Source organism: Electrona antarctica (assembly GCF_951216825.1).
Source record: "Electrona antarctica genome assembly, chromosome: 13".
Classification (NCBI taxonomy): domain Eukaryota; kingdom Metazoa; phylum Chordata; class Actinopteri; order Myctophiformes; family Myctophidae; genus Electrona; species Electrona antarctica.
Window position 1 is genome coordinate 26,516,550 of NC_136794.1, and position 15,281 is coordinate 26,531,830.

Here is a 15,281-nt window from a genome sequence, read left to right on the forward strand (position 1 = left end):
CTGAGTTCCCAGAAGTTTTTTTTCCCGCCACTACGGGGGCGAGAACAGTTGATGTGGTCATTCTGCAGCCATGCACTTCAGTCAAAATTGTAATCTCCTGATTTACTGTAGGTAAAAAACATTTGTTAAACAGACATTCAACATCTATACATATTAATTTACCACTTCAGAGATAGCATCCTAAGGTTGGCAAGGAATAGTATGGAGAGTATATATATTGCTTGCTGCCTTAAGGAGATTCACAGGGTAGTATAGTATGTGGAGCGTACTATATACCTTCTCTGTAATTGTGTTAACTAAACTATCTCACTGTGGTTCTCACTCTACTGAGTTCTACAACACAGAGTTGATCATCAGACTTCACAGGGAGAGGTCAATCTAATTAGCTCCCAGTGGCAGTGATAGTTAACGTTAAATCTTAGATCTCCTCAGACCACTCTCTCTTAGATGACTGTGAAGAAAGGCTTCCCTTGTGTCCGACTAATATCTGTGTGGTTCTCAGCATCACCTGTCTCTCTTTCTGTCTTTTTTCTGTCTGGATTACTGGGGTCATATAAGGACCTTTTACACATGCACTGAAACATAGAAGTTATCCAGACACTAGCCAGTGGGGCTCTATGTGCATGTTATCGACGCAAATGTTCGACTTCGCTTTTTAAAGGTTAGTTCAGATTTTTGGACTTAAAGCTGGTGAAAATTCTTGCCATTAACATAGTGGTTGCATCTCTTATTTTACCCCCTTTTAAGTTGTTTATTAATTATTTCTGTAAACGTAACCATGTGATCCCTTTCTTTGTATAGTATAGTTATGTACTCAACTTATTGGTTCTATACCTGTATATAATTTATGTTGTTTGTGTGTCTGGCCTCGTGGGGAAAGATGGTGGGTGGGTGGGGAGGATTGGGAAAGGAGTTGTGGGAGAAAATATAAAAACAAAGAGTCGTATTTTCTTTCTGTGAAACTTGCATAATATGATGTCATACTCTTTGAATAAAATGTGTTTAAAAAAAACAAAAAACATAGTGGTTGCAAAGGTATCAGTATTTATAATTGATTGTCTGAGTCCTGTGGTGGGAGTTCTGGTCTCGTTTTGGTGAATATTAAGTAGTTCTGGTCATTTGATGGGGGTCTGGGAGCAACTCCACAAAACTAGAGTAATTTGTATTGTTGACCTATTTCTACCATATAGCACATTCAACTTTGACCTCTCGAAAAACAAATGTGTCCAGTATCACTATCATGCCAGCAGCAGTACAAAAACATAGTTTCATATGTAGTTCAAAGTTGAACAAAGGTTGCTATTATGGTAGAAATTGGTCAACAATACAAATACAATAATAATTCAAAATTACATTATTCAGAACTTCGAATGGGCACTCTTTTTACACTTGTGAATCCCCTAGATGTTCTGACTGACTGACTACTGTGAGGTGCCTCTAAACAGAATCCTGTAACCAATTTCACTTAGACAAATACTACATATGTCAATGGGTGTAAGCACACCTAGGATTCCATGTGCGGACAAAAGCCGCTATCTGCTGGCATCTCTTCCGGGTTTTTAGACAGCTGGTGGATGGAAATTAAGCTCCACCCACTCGGCCAGATTCCCGGAAAAGCTTGCCCCTGCGGCATTCTGCCTCGTGGGTGGAGCTTCATTTCCATCCACCAGCTGTCTAAAAACCAAGGACTGTCTAAAGAGGACGAGACGCAAAGACCGTACGGGTGACGCCATGTTGCTCCTTGGTGCTCCATGGAAGGAAAGAAACATGCGCAGTTGAGACCAAGGAAGCTGAACGCGGAAGTGTTGGCTGCATATAGCCCATTGCGCATGTTTCTTTCCTTCCATGGAGCACCATGGAGCAACATGGCGTCGCCCGTACGGTCTTCGCGTCTCGTCCTCTTTAGACAGTCCTTGCTAAAAAACAGGAAGAGACGCCGGCAGACATCGGCTTTTGGCCGCGCATGGAAGTTCAGGTGTGCTTGTGCTAATCGTGGCACAAAAATGGGTTTTCACCTAAGGTCACATGATCTCAGGAGTCATCTGACAATGAGTATCAATGGGAGGGCCCTAATATTACAAAAATGCCATATTGAAACATTCAACAACCGCCAAAAATAGATATCTTTTTAACTTTTTTTTTTTTTTTTTTTTTACCCCAAATTGTAATCGCATGTCAAGACTAACAAATAAGTCGTATTTGTACCATGGTGTGTGGGCTCCATCTTTCAACAGTATCATGATAGTATCATGGTCAGTATCATGGTCATAATCACATCAGTATCATGGTCAGTACCATGGTCACATTGGTCAGTATCATTGTCAGTATAATGGTCAGTATCATTGTCAGTATCATGGTCAGTATCATGTCAGTATCGGGTCAGTATCATATGACATACTGACAGGATACTGTACTGACCATGATATGGAGACACAATGACCAGTACCAGTACACAATGACCAGTACCATCCCTGTCACACACTGTGTGACAGGGATGTTACACAGTGCGTCCACCTGTAGCCATGCGTCCACCTGTAGCCTACAAACCCCATCCAACTGTTACAAATCTAGCCCCTGTTGAGAAACACTATCCATACTTTACCTTGCTGTTGAGTTTGACCAACGTTCATTATTGCTTGCGAAATATACGGTATGTGAAGCTGCAGCAAAACTACTGCAGTAAGTGCATGAACCAACACCATGCTATGTATACTGCCATGTTCTGACCTAAATTACATTTATTGTGGAAAGACTCAGATAAACATCACTTTTCCGTTATAAAATAATAGGAGCTGTTGTGGTATCTGTGTCTTCATACATTGTCGCTGTTTGTATGTGTATGTATAAATGATTTAGTCATAAAAAGGTCAGAGTTAAATATATTTCAATGACGTTTGCTCTCACATATTGTTTAAACTTTCATTTGTTATGGGTAAAACAACACCAACAACAACAATATATGAACCACCATCCACAGGTCCAAAAAAGAGTTCCTTCTCTCTCATTCATACAGGGAGGCTATAGAAGATACTCACAGTAGCAAGAATATCACAGAAAATGGGAGGCCAGCTCCCTCAAAAGAGACATTTTTTCCACATAACAAAATAAAACTAATTTGACATGCACCTAGCAGAGCCTGTCTGCAGGATGTACTGTACATTATTGTCCAACAGATGGCATCATTTAAGTCCTTGAGTTCGAGTCTCATTACAAAGAAATTCAGTATTGTGTATAGAGGATCAGAGAGATGTACCCATTATGCTCTCAACTCACTGTTTAAGAACATGAACATAGAACACAGACAACAAGGATTTATACGTAATGCTTAATTTATACACCATCATACGATGAAATATAAATCAAGTTAAAAGCAGAATAGAATGCAACGAACAATACCATCTGTTCGGATGAATTCCCAAAGCTTTGTATTTTTCAGTCAGTCTGTCTTTCTGTCTGTCACAGTGGCCACATTCACTCTCCCTGCTCAAATATGAATCTATAATTTATAACGGTTTTGATATTGTTATTCCTGTTAACAATGATAAATGTGATTCTGTGGGCTTTGGCCTGACTCACACCTTTCGATCTAGCATACAACATTGATGCATGCTAGATGTAAAGAAAGGGTTTGTTTACATCTTGCCCCAATGCATTTCCAATGGAAGTCACATGGTTTGACACAACATTTGTGTTGTACGGCTTTCGGCTGTGTTTCGACTGCCCCCCTCATACAACAAAAATGTTGTGTCAAACCATGTGACTCCCATTGGAAATGCATTGCGAGCTTGCATCAGTAAACAAGTCTCATGCATCAACTTTACATCAATCTGTTGTGAAGGTGTGAGTCAGGCCTTTGTCTGTTTAGACAGCAACTGATACAGATGATGTGGTGGTTAAATTTATACTACTCACATTGAAGTGAAATTTGATCTGAGGTTAATCTGCTTGTTGAACTTTATCTGATCGTCTTCGCACAACAGCCACTGAGGCATCAGAAGTCAGAACAAGGATTTCGTTTTATAGTTACATTTGAATGATGTTTCCCCAATGAAAAGAGGTGAAAGATGGCAATTCCAACATATAGGAACTTAAATTCGAATCACAGTTTTGCCTGAAGTGCATACTGATTATCTAAAAAAAAAAAAAAAAAAAAAGCCTAGACTGAAATAGAAAAAAGTATCAATAGGGGAGGGCTAGCAGTGGCTAGGACATGTGCAATCACCCCTCAGTGTCCTCATGATTTTTGCTTGGTGAAGTGTAATCATTACTGATGGTCATTGTAGCAATACTTTGTTCAAATTTGTTCAATGTGAATTTTGGTTGAACCGGGATGCATAGACACCTGGGTGATATAAGTTCAAATATTGTCCATCATTTTTATCTGTTGCGTATGTGCTTTATGAGTGAGGAACCTAAAGTAGCAATTTCTTTCTCTCCATTGTAATACAAATCATACTTTGAGCACAAAAGGTGCTGAAATAACAAGCTCTATTCTGATAGCAATCATTGCTATACAGTGTTTGCTCAGTAGGGGTCTCCCTGTATCTTCAGCTGTTTAGTTAACATAAAATGGGAAAATATATCACTTATACTATCTTTAAAATATATGTATTTAAAGAAAATACCGTTTGGTAGTGTAGTGTATTGTATTTTCTTTTCTTGTCTAGTTTTGTTTCATTTGTTGTCTTAATTGTTTGTATGATTCTTGTTTGTGCCTAAACTGAAAAAGAAATTAAACTTTGAATCATAAAAAAACCGAAATACCCCCTGGTAAACTTATGGCATCATCATTGCCGTTCACGCTGCGATGACATTGGTAACCATAGACATATAAACGTAGACGCCCTTTCCGGCTCTGGAGCGTATGTGCTCAAGAGGGGGCAACATTTTCCCGAGATTCCTTGCGAAGCCTTGCGGGAGAATGAGCGTGCGTCACAGAGCGCATGTTTGGGTCTGTAAGTCCCGGAAAAGATGCACTGTGATTGGCCAGTAATCACTTGAGTGGCAGCGTGACGTAACGTGCCTTCCACACTTCCGGCGTACTTCCTCTCCCAGTGTAAATTCTTCCGCCCTTCGGTCAACACACATCGATCCAACGAACTGCAGTGGCCAATGAGGCATCTATTTTTTGATCTATGTTGGTAACATATTGATTTCTGTTGTGAGAACTTCTTTCAGATAAAAGCATAATGTGTAAGAGAACATCTAATGTGTTTTAATTTGTATACATTTGTCTGTGTGCCGATGATCCTTTGTTTTTAACCTTGGATAGCACTTTGGTCAGCTTCCGGTTGTTTTAAATATGCTTTCTTTCATTTGATTTGATCATAAATATAAAGCCATTTCACCAGGACTTGTTTGGAGGCCTGTCAATATACCGCTCTTCTCCCACACAGAAGGACCATAATATATGGACAATATTTGGGCTTATATCTTGGCCAGGAAGTTATATGTCCTTAAAGTACATGTAGACTCAGACTTAAGCAGGCAGGTAAACACAGCCATGCAATGACCGATAAGTGGCTTATTATTATCAACATCTGCATCTGTGTGTATCGTTTGATAAGAAACACGAAATTACACTTAATTATTTCTTGCATTTAGACTTTTCAGGCTTCTTTCAAGATATTCTAGCAAATTATCTTGCTGCATTTGCAGATTGTTTCATGATACCTTCTTAGAAATTATCTTTAAAAACCTTTTAAAAGTGAGGGGGCGCCCACTGTATTTATATCGGCCACATGACATCTTATGTCATCATTTAGTACCCTAAACAAACACAAGTCCATTGACGTGGCTGTCAAATGATTTACGTCATAAGTGCTCTAAAATCCCATAGACGTGGCTGCCATATGACGAAATCTTCAAAAGCCATGCATTGGAGGTGCTAGCACCCTCAAAAAAAGTTACTATATTTAAGATTATCTTTTTCATTTCGTAATTATAATTTCATATTATTTATTTTCTTCAAAAACACACAAAATGATCTGCCAATGCAGTAATTTAATTTGACTTGAAATAAGCCTGTACAGTCTGAGTGCAAGTAACAACTACTTGCTGTGGTGCTTGTGGCGCACGGCTCACACAACACATCCAGTGTCAGAAGGGGCTTGTTGGGACGGCGTGGTCCCTTCAGAGACGGACGGCTCTGATTGGCCGTTAGCTTCGCGAACAGAGAACGTTTGATGGTCAGCTGCTCTACTGTCTGGCTCTGGGAGCAGGTGGTTGGCTGTGACAGCACAACCCAAGGAGGCCGAAGGAGGAGGAGGAGGAGGGGTCGAGTCAGGAAAGCCATCTGGAGGAGAGGAGAGAGGAGACTCCTCCTCCTGGGACAGACCGCTGTCTGTAGTCTCTGAGTCCTTCTCTCTCTCCTCCTTTCCCTCCCCTGTCGTCTCCTCACCCTCTTGCCTCTCCCCTTGTCGCTGTTCCTCCTCTTCTTCTCCTCCTGTCCTCTCCTCCTCCTCCTCCTGTTGTTGTTGTTGTTGTTGTTGTTGTTGTTGTTGTACCCTCTCCTCCTCTGCCTGTCTCTCCTCTTCCTCCAGAGCGTTGAAGCGCTCCACCACACAGTGAGCGGTGAGTCTGGCCTCCGGGTCGTGGTCCCAACACTCTGTGATTGTGGCACAGAGGACGCTCATCCCCTGGAAGGGAAGAAGACATGGGCTCAGAGGAGAGGACAGGAGAAGAGTGAGAGGAGAGGAGTGAGAGGTAGAGGAGAGGAGTGAGAGGTAGAGGTAGAGGAAAGGAGAAGAGAAGAGAAGAGAAGAGAAGAGAAGAGAAGAGAAGAGAAGAGAAGAGAAGAGAAGAGAAGAGAAGAGAAGAGAAGAGAAGAGAAGAGAAGAGAAGAGAAGAGAAGAGAAGAGAAGAGAAGAGAAGAGAAGAGAAGAGAAGAGAAGAGAAGAGTTATCAACCTGGTGTTCTGTCCAGGCTGAGGGGATGTCTGGTCGTCCTCTGTCTCTCAGCACCAGATCTCTCATACTGTCCACGCATGGCTGGTCACACACTCTGGAGCCAAACGCTGGCTCATAGCTCTTCACCTCTGGGGAGAGGGAGAGGGAAAGAGAGACAGAGGTGAAAGAGGTGACTGAGAACTACTGTATAAGGCTAGGTGGCTAAACTGAGCCACCATGATTCTGTGATCTTGCAATCGCAAGAATAAACACCACTTCCAAGCAATCTATTCGATCACTTATGAGTTTGCACTTTTGCTTAATCCCCTGTCATTTTTGCACAGAACAGTCAAATCGGAAGACCAACCAATGGAAAGAAAAATGAATGTAACATACGTGCATGAACATGCACACACACACACAGACGGTCTTACCTCCTATGGCGTGACAGCGCGAGGCCATTTCCCAGAGCACCAGGGCCATGGAGTAAACGTCCATCTGTTTGAATGCCTCCAGGTCCTCCAGGTTAACTCTGGACTCCAGCACCTCGGGGGCCATATAACGAGCCGTCCCCACCTCCACACAGACAGCATCAGTGGCACAAATGTATTAGAACTCTACTTCACAATACACTACTTATTTTTTTCCAACTTATTTATTAATTCCAACCCTGGTTCCTAGAAGTATTGCTTTCTATCCTGGCAGTGGTGCAAAGTAACAAAGTACATTTACTTGTACTTTACTTGAGTATTTCCAATTTCCAATACTTTTACTTCTACTACACATCTCGGATCCAAATATTGTATACTTTTACACCACAACATTTATTTGAAAACTTTAGTTACTAGTTACTGATCATTATTACAAAGCATACATTAACCACTTGAAAATTTGAAAATAGATGATCTACAAGCTCACAATGTGTTGCCAATGCGACACATTGTGCCTTGTAGATATGCTATTTTCAAAAGATTTTTATACATTGCATATATGAGGATTTTACTTTTAGTACTTTAAGTACATTTTGAAGCCAATACTTTTGTACTTTTACTCAAGTGCATTTTGAATTCCGGACTTTTACTACTGTGTTTCTATATTGCAGTATTGATACTTTTACTCGAGTAAAACATGTGAGTACTTTTTCCACCACTACTCTTAACTCTATTATTGTATACTCCAGTGTTTCCCTAACTTTGTCATGTCAAGGACCCCCAAAATTACACTCATTACCCATTAGAAAAGATATGCCAGGGACCCCCATAAGAGAAGACTTTTACAGCTCTAGCAGTGATTTTCGACTATTTTCATTTCAAGTTTGATATGCAACAGGCTACGGACTCCCATTAATGGCATTTCTATCTCTGAGACCCCAATTTATATTGTAAAATCTATGTTAATTTAACTCTGAGAGTGTACATTTGTATACTCTCTGAGTTACAGACACATAAGGGTCCATTTGGTTCCTAATTATCATTTAGCTGGGGACCCCCTGGAACTCTCTCAAGGACCCCTGGGAGTCCACGGACCCCACTTTGGGAACCACTGGTATACTCCACTCAACTCCCAACTCCCCTATCAGTGCATCTACCTGTCCACTGTTGGCGAAGTCGTCTACAGTCAGGGAAATGTCCAGTCTTAGTGCTAAACCAAAGTCGCAGAGAGCACATTCCCTCCTGCTCGTCACCACAATGTTGCTGCTCTTCAGATCCCGATGCGCAACCGGCACCTGCAGCCACACATACAGACAAGAACAGTCACAACAAGTTGTTCGTATGAAGAGCAAGGAGAAAGTCTAATGAACATTGTGTCAACCCATTTAGACCCGATGCAGGTTCTAAAAATGTCCCTCACTTCACACAGGTGTGATTCTTTTTTCCCTTTTCTTGCTTAGAACAGGTGAAAGGTTGTATTTTGTCTGTATAATGTATGCACATGCCACACACACACAGTATAAAATAATGCTTTTAAGTATAAAATAATGTATAAAATAATGCTTTTTACTGCTCAAATCTAAAATGGCACTAGGTTAAGATCCAATTATGTTAAACGGTACTGTACAGTGATATTTATCCCTGATGAAAACAAATTTTGGCAGCTTAACATTCCAGATCCAAGATTATTATAAAATGCAGTGACGCCTACAAGCTGCTTCAGGAAGTAAACTGGGAGTAGCTAGACATCCAATTTAATAAGGCGGGCATTCAAGCTGTGCAATGCACTCTCACTCTGCTGCTACTCCACCACATTTAATTTCCCCCAATCCTCCCTACTGCCGTGACTCCCCGCTATCTCATTTTCTACACTATATGGTTTTAGACTATGAGCGTATTGGCCTATACACCAAACTCAATTCTACGTGTAATAAGTGAATACTATTTGTGAATACGTATCACATATAATTTAAAGCTGAACGGTTTTACAATGTTTACAATGATTGTTTTCATCCCTTCTCATTGGACAAAACCTTTATCTGAACTACGGTCATACTACAAACAAGTCAGGAAGAGGAATTTCGGTTATGTATTGTGGAGTCATGTGTTATCCCAAACCCTATACCACTTGTGCAACGATGTGATTGGCCAGTGTACTTGTGCAAGGACACACTTTGATTGATCAGTTGGGGCAAACAATCAAACTTCCCAACGTTCGGCACGGCAACTCGCATGCTTTAGATCGTTCAGTGGTGCCTCATGTGGCTCAAGTTATCTTGAGACGCGGTCCGTCTCGGTCAAAACCGCACTTCTGCATTGGCCACAGAAGCGGGAGTGGTTATAAGCACAAGCCGTGTAGGATTTAGAATGTCGCAGTCATGACTACAAACCGCCAGTTGAGAACCACTAACCAAGCCTGGTGTTTGCCTGCATCATATGGATTTACCTTAGGCACACCACTGGGTGTGGTGTCACTGTGGAGATGAGCCAGGCCCCGCGCAACACTTCCCGCCATAGCGAGAAGCTCCTCCCAGCTCAGAATGTTAGTAGCCATGAAGTCCTGTAGGTTCCCCAGGCTGTGGTAGGCTAGAACCAGCCAGTATTTCCTGTGGGCGTGGCCAGGCGGGCCCCTGTCCTCGGCCGCCAGGAATTGGACCACATTGTCGTGCTCCAGCTTCGGGTCGGAGAAGATAGAACACTCGTTCCTCCACGACGCATACTCCACCGCCGGGAACACCTTTACGGCCACCGTCTCATAGCTGCTAACTCCTCCCTTCTCCCCCTGCAGCAGTCGCCCCCTCCAGACTTCAGCGAAGCGCCCCTTCCCCACCAGGGCCTCCAGCTTGATCGGCAGCAGCTCCGCCATTTGGCCCTGCCCCTCCACCATACCACCGAGAATGTCGCCGGTGAGATTGGGAAGCTTTGCGTGAGACTCCTCCCCATCTCCCACGTGCCCAGCTGTTCGTCCCCCGTCACAACCCACCCCCAACAGCCCTCCCCCGCCGGTAAGGTCCAATGCCCGGTAGTGTCCCGGGATGCGCTTGGTGGGCCAGTCCGGCCGCGTCGGCGGGCCGGGTTTACCAGGGCGCCGCGTGCGGTAGAGGTAGAAGGTGGCGGTAGCGATGAGAGCTACCAGGATGGGAGGGACCAGACTCACCACCACCACTGGGATCACATCCTTACTCTGCAGCTTGGAGAAGCCTAAGGCAGATAGATATTATTAATTCATTTAGCTATTTGTTCATTCATTGGTACTTCTATCTATCTATATATTTACACATTCACACATTCAATCTATCCATCTGTCCATTAGTACAGTACTGCTAAACTCTGGTCCCCTCTGGGCTCCCCTAGTACTGCTAGTTTTCTGGAATAATGAGACCAGATATTTGCAATTAATACCCTCCTGGTACGATGACAAGCCATTATTGCATTAGTATTTTGGTAGGTAGAGTAAGTGATATTTTGTTAAAAGGTTAAAAATAGACAACATTCAATGTTTGTACACAGAAGTGAGAGGTGTTGCAATTGCAAAAAAGATTCAAATCTGGCTCCATCCATTTACCGTTGGCTCCCCTGTCGAAAATGAGTTTGTCGTTGCACTCATGCTCGCCTTGACAGCCGCAAACCAACATGGCTCCCTCCTCCGTGGGCTGAGGCATCATGTGACAATCCCTGGAGGTGGAGTTGAGCAGGACGCTGGGGTCGATGCCCTCCAGGGGAACGCCGGGGTTGTGACACTGGGTCTGCACCGTCATTGTGTCGTTGGTCTTCCTCCTGACAGACAAGGAGAAAATAGGAATCGCCTAAACATGCGTGTTACATTATAGGGCTACACTGAAACAAATTGCACACGGTAATTTTGAGCACTGTAAAAGCTTTGTTAAAGCTGCAACCTATAACTTTTATGTGCTACCCGATGTGAGAGACAAAACATCTACCGCTGGTCCAAGAAATAGCAATCAACTCTCGGGCTGGGGAGATATTGCGCGTCAATCACTGCAGATGTGCTAGTAATTTAAGCAATATTACACGAGAGGGTGTGCTTTACCGTCCTTAATGCACGCCTGCGATGCTGCAGGAACTCTGAAAGGCAACACAGAAGTGCATTAATGATGGTATAGCACACCCTTGAGTGTAATATTGCAATTATACAAGTTACCCTTAAAACTAAGATATTCGCCAAAAGAAAATCATAATTATTTTATGACAGATGTAGCCACTACAACAATCTTAACAATTTGTGTGCCGGGGAATTTTTCAGAATAAAGGTGCTAGAGTGCCAAGCAGATGAGCAGAACAGCAGAACATCCCATATTTCATTTCCCCCCAAAACCGGGATGTGAAATCGTCCTTTACTACATCGCCGTCGTAAAACTGATCTCTCTTTTGAAGCGTTAAAATTCTAAACAAGATGCATGATGAAGTCAGATATTAGGTCAGAACATCGGCGTTATGATAAATCTGTGCGGAGGCAGCGTAGATAGTAAATAAGGAAGATTGTCGGCCCTAACCCAGGAAGTGCGCAGCAAAACAGCTCAAGGAGGCCTGGACGGTTAGCTCAACCATCTACTCTGGGCACCTAGGCTGCTGAGCCAGCCTGACGGCGTGTCGCGGATTCGACTCCCGATCTCGATGGCCTTTAACGTCTTCCCCCCATCTCTCTCCCCATTTCCTGTCAATCTACTGTCAACCTATCAATAAAGGCAAAAAAAGCCCAAAAAATATATCTTTAGGCCTCAGGCCTTCCTCAGAATCAAAAAAGGAATTAACATATTCTACTATACAGGTTGCTTGGAATAACGTTTAATTCATATTTTTTTTCGTTGGCTATTAAAAAATGGGTTTAACTGGGAGATGTACGAAATCTCAACCAAATGTACCTCATGGGTCCTTTTGGTTTCCTTGTTTTGTACCCTGTCAGAATTCAATTAAACTCTGGATTTTTACAGTGAGCGTGATGTGAAACAGAGAGGGCTCAAAGCATGTGCCAGATGACCCCCTGTCAACTTTGACCTAAATAAATGAGTTTTTTCCTCTCTACTCCTCTCCTCTCTCCTTATCAGCCCTCCCTTATCTCTGCGGTCTCAGAGCTGGCTTCCTTCAGCAGGCAGGGAGGGATGGGGAGGGGAGGAGAGGGAGGGGGAAGGCTGCTGGATGCTGGCAGGAAATGACAGGGGCACAGAGAGGGGCTCACAGCCCCATAGCGCTGTCAGACCCCAAATCACACTTCCACAAAGTGTAATAATACTACTGATTGAGAGCGCGTGCGTGCTACAGAGACAAACAGAGAGGTGGGATATGGAGGGGGGGAGGGAGACAGAAAGGGAGGTTGTATGTGATGTCAGACCAGAAGTCAATCGGTGAGAAAGAGAGAGACAAGAGAGACAGAAAGACACAGACATATACAGACAGAGACAAGCAGGCAGGCATATAGGTTTTTGTCAGGTGAAACCTGACAAAAATGACAGCTCATGAAATGTATGCGACCTAGTCATCAATGGAGCGACCTAGGCATCAATGGGAGTCCCACCCCATGCCGCCTAAGCCAATGGGAGTCTGACCACATACTCTGAAACGTCGCCTAAACCAATGGGAGTTTGACCCATACTCTGAAACGCCGCCAGAAACGTCAACGTTTGTACTTTTACAAAAATGTAAATGTTTACTTCCGGACTTTTACTCGTAACAGAGTATGTCTACATTGCCGTATTGATACTTTTTCCACCACTGGTTTTTGCACATTATCATCCGTCCTCACCATATGGCGATGCAGATCTCCTCTGTGACGGTGCAGAAGGAGGACAGGGAGCAGTTGCTGTAGCAGACAGAGTCCTCGCACAGCGGACTGGACACCTCGCACCACTTACACAGGTTGGTCCGCAGGTGGCTGAAACACACCACGGCCACAGGGAAACCTATAACGGCAGGACAGCAGAGGACAGGTCAAATGCCGTCATCTTCAAAGCCAAAGCCCTTGGGGTAACACTTACTCATAAGGTACCCGTAATTAACGCTTAAGTAACGCTTAATTTAATGTTACTTTAAACTACTAACTTTGGGGTCCAAATGTCTATACAAAAAGTAATGTTGAAATTGTAAATTGTGATGAAAAATGACCCCTCCTGGGAGCCAGTCCAACAGGGAAAATGGCCCATGCATGGCACCACCAGGGAGACCTCCTGAGAGACAGAGTCTGCTCACTAATCCTACCCGCCTATGAGCACTCGTGGGCAACTGGGCATAGAATTGAACGATAAAAGTAGATCTATAAACAGGCACCTTATGAGCAAGTGTTACCAACCTTAGATATCGTCATGTCAACCACTTAAGCCACTGCATGTGAGACTTGAAAGTAGCGATAGCCAACAATCAGAATAATGTATGCATGTTTTTTCATTATTTCATTCGTTCAGTTTTAATGGTCATGAACCATGAATTTGGTGATAGTAAAAATGATATTTGTACAGTACAAAGTACTGAAAGAACACATTTCTGCCATTTCATGGTTACAAAAGTTAAAAGCCCAGAAAGGGCATGCAGCATGTGATAGGTTATGACATTCTATTTATTTATTTAAATACTCAATCATCGCACTTGTGTGTTATAGTGTGTGCAATGTTGTCTCCAATAAGGTTTTTCATCTGTTCGGCATCACCAATAATGATTTTCTTTCATCTCCATTTGTGCTACATTGAATTGATATACATCTTGAATTGATATACTAATTGCGAATAATCTCTTTGATCCATAGATAATTAGATCTAACTATGCATATCCCTTTATATTTTCTCTCCACTCCTATAAATGTCTGTTCCATAATTGTGGCGTCCACACCGCAGTGCATTTCACTGTTATCTGTCATCTTAAAGCTGTGCAATTTCACCACCACGCGTTCTGGTTAGAGATGGACAGTGGGGGCCCTGCCTTCCTTGACAATCCTGCATTGGTCCCGGTTGGCTTGTTACCCAGTGTCAATTATCTCATCATTCTAATGTAATCCTGGGCTCTACACTCCCTCCGCCAACCTGGGGAGAGCAACGGACTGACCTCATGCTTCCTTCAATGCATGAGCGTCCAAGCCGCTTCTTTTCACCTGACATTCATTTATATTGCTGGTGGGGATATATTAATTTTACCCATGCTTCTGCTCTCACTTTACCTCTATCCTCCCACTTCTCATGCATAGAATACTACAAAATTATGGAATGTCACCCACTTCTTCACAGCTGTAAACCTGTGATGTGACAAATGAACCCGAGTATGATTTTGATTATTACCGTAAATACATGTATTTCCTTTGGGGAGATGTAGATCATAATTTAATCAGAAGATTATCAAAAGTTAAAAAAAATATAAATCATTTAATTTAATTTAGATAATTTAGCTATTTTCTATTTTTCGGGGGATTTTCTTCCTTTCTTGACAGTACACACAGAATAGAGAGACAAGAAACAGGGAGAGAGACATTGGGGAGTGACACGCAGCAAAGATCTTCAGGTTCAGGAATGGAACCCACAACTCGCCAGGCTACATTAAGTGGTTTGCTATGCCAGCAGCGCCCCAGTAGATTGATTATAATTTTTTCTTTGTTTGTTGTATGATAAAGTATATAGAACTTGAGTGGTTAAGAAAATGCCCCACCCTGTCCCCCTACCCCCAATTTAAAAGAAAATTCAAAGCCTGTGTGGAAGGGTGTTTTGATCTGGAGTGGTACTCTGTGCTGTATATAGAACAGGGTGGAAAGTAACTAAGTACTTTTCCGTTATTGGAGAAGCCTATTTCAAAGAATTCTATACTTTTTTTTACTTTTACTCCACTGCATATATTTGAAAACTTTAGTTACTTTGTATATTTGATTATTATTACAAAACAAACATTAACCACTTCAGCCCTATATTTCAGACATTTGAAAATAGACGATCTACAAGCTCACAATGCGTCGTGATGTGACGCATTGTGA

The 15,281-nt window shown here is 42.6% G+C and overlaps 1 protein-coding gene across 1 annotated transcript in view; it reads right to left on the reverse strand.

Annotated features, from left to right (window-relative positions):
• Window positions 1–4,797: 4,797 nt before the first annotated feature.
• tgfbr2l (transforming growth factor beta receptor-like) overlaps window positions 4,798–15,281 on the reverse strand; it is a gene marked incomplete at both ends in the record, with an annotated part of 10,943 nt that continues 459 nt past the window's right edge. The window contains 9 exons of the mRNA XM_079517741.1: window positions 4,798–4,802; window positions 6,055–6,229; window positions 6,507–6,638; window positions 6,909–7,036; window positions 7,322–7,463; window positions 8,476–8,613; window positions 9,765–10,519; window positions 10,884–11,095; window positions 13,080–13,236. Of these exons, the coding sequence (XP_079373867.1) occupies window positions 4,798–4,802; window positions 6,055–6,229; window positions 6,507–6,638; window positions 6,909–7,036; window positions 7,322–7,463; window positions 8,476–8,613; window positions 9,765–10,519; window positions 10,884–11,095; window positions 13,080–13,236 (1,844 nt within the window). The remainder of the gene's footprint in view (window positions 4,803–6,054; window positions 6,230–6,506; window positions 6,639–6,908; window positions 7,037–7,321; window positions 7,464–8,475; window positions 8,614–9,764; window positions 10,520–10,883; window positions 11,096–13,079; window positions 13,237–15,281) is intronic.